This window comes from Silene latifolia, chromosome 4, assembly GCF_048544455.1.
Source record: "Silene latifolia isolate original U9 population chromosome 4, ASM4854445v1, whole genome shotgun sequence".
Taxonomy (NCBI): Eukaryota; Viridiplantae; Streptophyta; class Magnoliopsida; order Caryophyllales; family Caryophyllaceae; genus Silene; species Silene latifolia.
Window position 1 is genome coordinate 52,496,546 of NC_133529.1, and position 8,706 is coordinate 52,505,251.

At 38.6% G+C, this 8,706-nt stretch overlaps 1 protein-coding gene across 1 annotated transcript; it reads right to left on the reverse strand.

Moving 5' to 3' along the window:
• Positions 1-599: 599 nt before the first annotated feature.
• On the reverse strand, positions 600-1,211 carry LOC141651507 (uncharacterized). The gene has a single exon (XM_074459215.1). The coding sequence runs from the start codon at positions 1,209-1,211 to the stop codon at positions 600-602; it is 612 nt and encodes a 203-aa protein (XP_074315316.1).
• Between the last annotated feature and the right edge of the window lie 7,495 nt (positions 1,212-8,706).

Consider the following 8,706-nt stretch of genomic DNA (forward strand, 5'->3'; position numbering starts at 1 on the left):
TTTGTCGGAATTTTTTGTGGGAAGGAGGTGAGGATTGCACCAAAGCTCCCTTGGTGGCTTGGTCTGTTCTGTGCAGGGGAAAAGAAGCAGAGGGCTGGGTCTAGTTGACTTAAAGCTCTGGAATATGGCAGCAATTGGGAAACTTGTATGGTGGATTGCAAGAGGAAAGATCACTTATGGATTCAATGGATAGATAAAATTTATTTGAAAGGCAAACCTTGGTTAGATTATCAACCTACTACTGCTAGTTCTTGGGCTTGGAGGAAAATTTGTGAGGTTAAAAGGAAGTTTCAGGATGCTTATAGTCAAGGAAATGGATGGATGATGGGGATGATTATTCTATAGCTAAAGGATGATGGGGATGATTATTCTATAGCTAAAGGATATGATTGGCTTGCTCAGAGTACTCCCAATGTCCAATGGCACAAGAGTGTCTGGAATCGTTTCAATGTTAAACGACATTGTTTTAATCAGTGGCTGATTAAGCATGAACGTTTTTTTTTTTTTTTTTTTTTTTGCAAGAAAAGCAAGCCATATTATTCATCCATATAGGGAATAGATGGCCAATCTTACAAAAGAAGAACCACAAGTTTCCTCAACTAACATCCATCTAGAGCTTCTACAATCTCACCCTCTTTAGAGGGGTGAGTTACATATAATAAGCGGACTTTAACTAAATATTGAATTCGTTTCACTACATAATCAAACCGATGTTCCTGTCCAGAAAATATTCGTGTATTACGCTCCTCCCAAATGCAATAGACAGTAGCTCCCAAACAACTGGTGTACCATCTAGCCTTCAAATGTTTGCAAGCTCTTCTACCAGCAATCCAGTGTATCTCTTTGCTCAACTTGACAGTTCTGTTATGCATATTCAGCCAAGTTAGAATCTGCCTCCATACCATAGAAGAATAGCTGCATTGAAAGAACAAATGCTTGTGGCATTCATTGTCCATCTTGCATAATATACAACGGTTCACCATGTACAACCCTCTAATGTTCAACTGATCAATAGTAGCCTGTTTCCTTTGCATAGCCATTACCAGGAAAAAACTATGCTTAGGCAATAAAGCACGATTCCAAGCAGCCTTAGTCCAACTCAAAGTGTTGCCACACTGCCTAAAGTGATCATATAACAGATGAAGCCTGAGCTTACCCTTCCTGACACAGCTCTGCAGCAACCCCTGAGCATTATTCCCAGATCCTGCCATAGCCACTAACTCATCTCTGACCTGCAATATACTCCTCCAACTCTCAGAATGTGTGCTTTTCTTCTGCAGAGTCCAAAAATCCCCCTGCTTGATATTATAAGAGTAATTCCAAGTGACCCAGAACCCATCAGATTGATTAATGAGTCCCCAAATCCACTTGCAAATCACACATTTATTCCAGGACAGAATCTCCTTGATATTATATCCACCTTCCTGGTAGGGATAGAAGCATGAACGTCTTTTAACTCTTGACAGATTGCATAAGATGGGGATAACTCAGATGACCTGCTGTTATTTGTGTGGGATGGACGATGAGAATCATAAACATTTATTTCAAGAATGTGTGTATGTGAGAAGATGTTATCAGGAGTTGTATGATTGGCTGGAGATTTATGATCAGAAGAGGCAGGTGGTTAGTGCTGAGGACATGATGAAGCAAAGGGGTTGTTCTGGTTTTGTGAGATTGATAATGAGTGCTATGTTGGTAGCTATGCATTATGCTATTTGGCAAACCAGGAATACCTGCAGGTTAGAAGGAATGGTGGTTTAGAAGGAATGGTTACTCAACCATTTGTTCTGATTAGAAGAATCAAGAATGAATGTAAATTGCGTCTAATGGCAGTTAGTACAGGCGTTTTAAAGCAACATGATGTTTCGTGGTGTCAAAATCGGGGTCTAATGTATTTATTTTTTGTAGGTAGATTTTGAGATTTGTTTTGTTTTCCTGTTGGTAGATGAGGAAATAGGTTGTACTGGTGACAATTTTGCCCTTGAAGGGATGAGCTATAATATCACTTACATTTCCAAAAAAAAAAAAAGATTAAAGAAGAAGTTAATACTTAGACTATACAGTTAGAAGTACGAAACAACAATTCAGCAAGTATAAGTCACAGTAAAATCAACAGTGGATTCTGAAATAAGATCGAGAGTAAAAGTGCAGCGGAAATAAAATGCAAATAGACAACACAAACGAGGTTTTTAAAACTGGTTCGGTCACTACTGCGCGACCTACATCTAACGCTATTTATTAAACGTCTTAGAAGTTAACTCATACAAACTAAGACCACCCCGAATAATAAAATAACTACCCAGCCTACACCGGTTGCTATTGCTTAAAAGCTACTCCGCTTCGAAGACTCTTGCTTAAAGCTACTCCGCAATAAGACTTTTGCTTTGGGCTAGTCCGCCGAAAGACTCCATGCTCTGAAGCTACTCCGTTTCGAAGACTTCGTGCTTAAAGCTACTCCGTTTCAAAGACTTCGTGCTTAAAGCTACTCCGTAATAAGACTTTATTTCTTAAGATAAATCTATCCTAAGACTTTGGTTTGGTTCTACTCGGTTTGTTACAAGACACATGAATATCAATATGTTCACAAAATGAACGGTGGCGATAATGTTTAAGTTCTTAACACGAGATCATAGAACACGAATACATTTCTTTTGTGCAAAGAACTAGCTCTTTAAAAGACTCAAAACAAACTTGAAAAATGTGACTCAATTATTGTTAAATGATATACAATTTTGCAAAGTTAATTTACTCGATTAAAGCTGAAGTCTTTTTCGGTTTAAAACTCTTTGTTGCACACTTGTACAAATGAATTAAATGATACGGCTGTCGCAACCCTATCAAAGATAAACCCGAAAGGTCTCTAACTAATACAGCTAGGGAAGTCGGGGTCGATGGTCGGACTCACTTGGAGCTAAATTTTCGGTTACTTGTCGTTAGGAGCAACTAGACCAAAACAATATTATAACTTCACAAACAACTCTACTATTAGTAAAGAGGCAAGTAAAGGTCGGATCCCAAGGGACGGGTATTGATGTAGGATTTTCGATTGCAAGTAGCGGTGTCTAGGGGTGTCACGATTTGGGTTGAGATGAGAAGATCACTAAACTAAATAGCAATAAAAGTAAACAAGCAAGATGATTAAAATGAGATGTAAACAAATGATTAAAAGCACTAGGGTGTCATGGGGTCATAGGGGATTCATGGGAATTGATCATACAAACATATTCTCAAATTATAAGCAAGCAATTATTGTTGTGATGGATCGAGTTGGTTTATATCTTACAATCCTAGGAAGGTTTGGGTCCCGGAGCCGAATCGATTAGATTGTATAACACCTGCAAGTCGACTTAATCCTCCCTACTCAACTATATGCATGGTCTAAGGAGACTCGAGTTGGTTTATGTCTTACAAGTCTCATTGAAAAGGTAAGTGATGGGTAAAAAATGCAAGGATTCATAGGCTCGCATTTCATCAAACATAACATGTGCATAAGTTGATATCACAACAAGCAAGCAAATAAATTATGAAAACATATTAAATTAAGCATGAATCATCCCCATGTTGGTTTCCTCTAATTACCCATTAACCCTAGTTAAGGAAACTACTCACCCATTATCAAGTTTAGCATGTTAACAAGGTTGTCAATCATAATAACAAAGCAAAACATGATGAATGAATGAAGATGATTAACAATAATTAAAAAGGGATTAAGAGAATTATACCTAATAATGATTCCAAAATAAAGAAAACATAATAGAAGTACTTGATAATTGATTGGAAGGTTGTCAATCTCCCAATAATAACCCAAATAATCTTCAATTATCCAAAATAAAAGATGAACAAAAGAGAAATTAAGGAAATGATATTTGTATTAATATTTGATTAGAAGTTAATTAGAAGATTAAGAAGAGATTAGAATGATATAAACTACACTAAAGATTGATAAGATGAACATGATTATCTAATTAGACTAATGGGGTATTTATAGTGGGGATTAGGTACACAAATTAGGGTTTACTAAGGGCTTAAATGACGATTAAGTCCTTGAGGAATCACTCCTCTCAAAAGAGATGCCGGTCTCCTTTTTGTCGGTCTTTCATAAATATGCGCATCTCTCATGGAGCAAGAAGAAGACGTATGGGGCTGTAAGGGAATCCGAGCGTCCAAGGTGTCGGGACGGGCGGATTGTGTGGTGGCTGGACGGGCGTCTCCATTGCTGGATGAGCGGATTGTGGCATGGTTGGACGGGCGGATTGATGGAAAAGACGCTCGGATTCTTGAGGTGTTGGACGGGCGTCTTGCTTTGCTGGACGAGCGGACCTTGTCACAGCCTTCCTTTTCTTCTTTTCTTTTTCTCTTCTTCTAATAATCCTCCGGGATTTAGTCGGGGATGCAAGGATTTCTTCATCATTGCCCATCTACTATAATATGTACAAAGGCCTTCTAGTCTTGTCTTCTCTTTGATGTTTGGTCATTAGATTCGATCAATTTAGCTCTATTTTGCCATGAAAATGCAAGGTTTGCACTCCTCTCCTACCAAGGAAACAAAACCTCAAAGAATATGCAAAACAAAGGACTAAAGATAGTAAATGACCCAATTATGCACTAAAAGCATGGGAACGAGGCTAATTCGGGGACTAAATGTGCTTAAATAATGGTCCCATCAAATATCCCCAAACCGAACCTTTGCTCGTCCCGAGTAAAGAGGTGACAAAACTAGGACCATTATTTAAACTAACCTAATAGCATAGCCGATATGAGACAATTAGCGGGTCTCACTCCGCCTCTTCAACTCACAACAAGACAACCATGAGGTAGGATGCCTTCTTGCAAGGCAAGGTGGGTCTTGCCAAAATGGCGACACATCCAAACATTAAAGCACATAAAATCAAGTAATGGATGCATCTAAGAAAGAATAGTCACTTTCCTCATCTAAGTGGCGGAAATTATATACAAGGGAAGCAATTCAAGGGTACACACTCCTTCATAGATGAAATTTCTCCAAACTACTAAGCCTAGAAGGATACCAATCAATCACCTCCAAGTTTTGTCAAGCTAGGGTACCTTTGTCCTGAATCGTTAAATGATTTTGTCAAGAAGACTCTCTATGGTGTTAGAAACACTGAAGGATCGCGGAATTCCCCCTCTTGCCTAGACAAGAAGAAGGGTCGTCCCCTCTCTACCATGCACAAAAGTGGATACGATGGAAAAGGGATCAATAGTATTTGAGTTTCATTTTGGGAGTTTGCTTTTGTTGTTTGTTTTTCCCTCCAATTTCTTGTGGCATATAACATTTGAGAACAATTTCTTGCCATTTCTTTTGATTTTTGGCATTTCAATACTTGATAATTTTTCAACTTTTTGCATTTTCTTTTGAACATTTTCAAAGTCACCCCATATGTAGTGAGGGTGCCTTATATTTTTTCAACTTTTTGCATTTTCTTTTTGCATTTTCTTTTCTTTTCTTTTTCATTTCTTGAACTCAAATTTGAACAATTTCTTTTTTTGCCCATTCCCTTTGATGACAAAATGTGTGGTAGAACATGGATGGATGATGGTTGCATGGTTTCAAGGGTCACCTTGGAATAAACGGTAGCCAAGGAGTTATCACACCACAAGGTATTCTTGACTAGGCCTTAATCCATGGGTCAAAGGATACTAGCGTGACACATCCTAGGGTGTTTTACGAGTATTCTAACATGCAAAGTCTTAAGAAGAAAAAGCATTTACTAGGGCCTATATACACTTGTCAAGCTTCCCAAGTAGACGGTTTCACAAAATTTTTCTAACATGCAAACTACATGCCATGATGCAACTAACATTTACACAACCTAATGCATATGCTTCTACCAACTAGTATGCCAATTAAACTAAATGCAATCCTACATTCACATTGTTTATACCGCATCAATCAAAATAAAGCCACATAGTCATTAACATAAAGAGGAAAAAGGAGATTGGAAAGATCATACCATGCGGTCTTCAATATCCTCATGTCTCGGATGTGGCGTAGTCGATCAATGTGAACAAGGATGAACAAACATAATATATACAAGCAATACAAGACTACACTAAAAAGGAAATGAACAAGTTTTTGGATTTTGAAATTTTCAAATTTTTATGGATTTTTCGAAATTTTTGATTTTTTTGGATTTTTGAATAAAAGTCAAGTTAGAATTTCCCATCCCCACACTAGTATGGGCATTGTCCTCAATGGCCAATACGATAGGAAATTATGCAAGCATGATGCATGATTTCTAAACTAAATGCAAACTATACTAAGCTACACTACATGATGCTTGTGTTTTTGTTATGGCGGAGAGTGTAATTTAAATTACCTCCCGATGCATATGCATGGACTTCCCCAAACCAAAATAGACATTATTTATAACGTCTTGAATTCCGGGGTAGTTCATGCACATGGAATACAATGCATGAAACTACAAATTGTCATTTTGGATTTTACAAATTGGGAACAATAAAAATGAACACCTTAATGAGGCCAAGGTGTTAGTCCTCCATGTTTCTAGGACTCGACAAACAAATGATCAAAATACAATAAAGAAAATAAAAGAAGTAGACAAACCATAAGAGGGGTGAAAGAATGTAGGAGCCTCCAAGGTTTGCTAATCCTCCATCATATCATCATTATCATCATTTTCCTCCATAGATGTGGAATCATCTCCACTCCCACTTTCACTTCCTTGCTCTTCCTCACTTTCTTCTTCCTCATCTTGAGCTTCTTCTTCTTGAACACTTTCTTGAACCTCTTCTTGTTCATCTTCTTCATCAACACCCTCATCATCAATATTATCCTCTCCACCCGGTCTTCCACCACTAGAGGTGCTAGGAAAGAAAACTTCCCTATCCGCCCAACTAGGCAAAGGACATGATGGATCAAGAAGTCCTTGCCTAGCTAGATGTAGGAGGGGCGGATATTGGGCCTTGTAAGAATCCACTCTATCATTGTAAGGTTGCTTGTGCATTTCCCTCATGAGTAGAGTCATTTAATCATTTCCTACCTTGACATCCTTGGGTTTGAACTCATGATACTCAAATGGGTAGGGTGGTGTGAAAATGGAGGAGGAGGGCTCGTCAATCTCGCCTCTTTGTTGTTGAATAATGTACTCGGTCTCCTCGGAGAGTGGAAGAAGGTATTGTGGTCGGTGAACACTCAATCGGCAAATCTTTGAAGGCAAAGTGAAAGACCTAGCTTCTTTGGTTAACCACCCATATTTGGTGTCAAGAGAATCATGCTTGACCCATGTAAACTTGTGAATCATGGTGTCCATATCAATGCGATGGCCTCCTTTAACCGCCACATAAGTGTTGTCTTTGTTGAAATTTGGGTTAAAGTGCTTGGCCAAATAGGTAACTAGTCCTCCATTTACAATAAAAGCGGTGCCTTCTTTACCACAATCGACATTAAGCCATCTTTCAACCAAAAGTCTTAGAGCATTATATGGCTTAGTATATTCCCTTCCTATGTTCAAGGCCGACTCAAGAAGAACAAAATCGAGCTTGGTAAGATGATTAGTGCCATTTCTTGCTATCAAAGTATTCCCAATGACCTTATGCCACACTCTAATGCCCGGATGGTGGACAAATAGAGCACGACAATCATGAAAGCGCACAAATTTCTTTCCGGAAATTGCCTCCCAAAGAGGAGCGGGGTCATACTTTTCGGGGATCTTTTCATAGTACGGGGTATCACTAAGGCCTAAAATCTTACTCAATTCACCAAAAGTGATGCGTCTATCAACATTTGCAAGACAAAACTCGATGTGGGTTCTAGTCTCCACCCTTGTGACTTTCAAGGAACTCAAAAATTCCAAGGTGAGGGGGGGTATGTCAATTCTTTCATGGTAAACAATTTACCCAATCCCATAGCCTCAAAGAAGGTTTTGGTTTGTTCAAGAACACCCAACTTTGTCAAGACATCTTCACAAATAAATTTTGTAGGCATAATGGTCTTCTTAGCAAAGAGAACAAATTTATCCCTATGAGAGTCGGAAGTGAAAATTACCTCCGGATAATTAGATAATTGCTCAATGACCGGAGTTGTTGATGTTCTAGCTTCCATAGGGGGACCTTGTTGAACCTCCAACCTTGCCTCATGGTCTACCAATGCCTTTGATAATTGTTTTGCTTGAAGAGTTTGTTGCCTTTTTGAAAGTGTCTTCTTTGGGGGTGCCTTGTTGCCTCCTTTAGTTCTTGCCACTGTTGATTACACCAAAGAAAGATTGAAATCTCCAATTTTTAGTTATGCCCAAATCGATTTAAGATGAAAGAATGTTGCTTTGTATCTTAAAAATCGACTCAAAGGTTGAAGATTTTGGTGTTAGAATCAATTGTTGTTGCAAAAGGAGTGATTAATTCTTGTTGTGAGGAAGTTTGGATTTGATTTTGTTGAATTTGGTTGAGGAAATTTGGTTTTGTTGATGTAGAGGATGAGGGTTTTATGGAGTTTTTGGGTTTTGGGTAGTGTTTGAATGTAGAAGAAATAAAAATGAATGAGGTAATAAGGGTTTAAAAGACCCGTTGTATTTGAAATAGCAGCAAGGGATGAGCGGATTGCATTCTGGGATGCTCGGATTCTTCACGTTTTGCTTCAGGAAATGACGCCATAAGACGAGCGTCTTTCAGCAAAGACGAGCGGATTCTTCAATTTGAGACGAGCGTCTTCCTGGACGGATGCTCGGATTC

What these genes read in the sequence shown, in the direction of transcription:
- LOC141651507 (XM_074459215.1), bottom strand. Translation starts at nt 1,211, where the DNA reads ATGGCAGGATCTGGGAATAATGCTCAGGGGTTGCTGCAGAGCTGTGTC.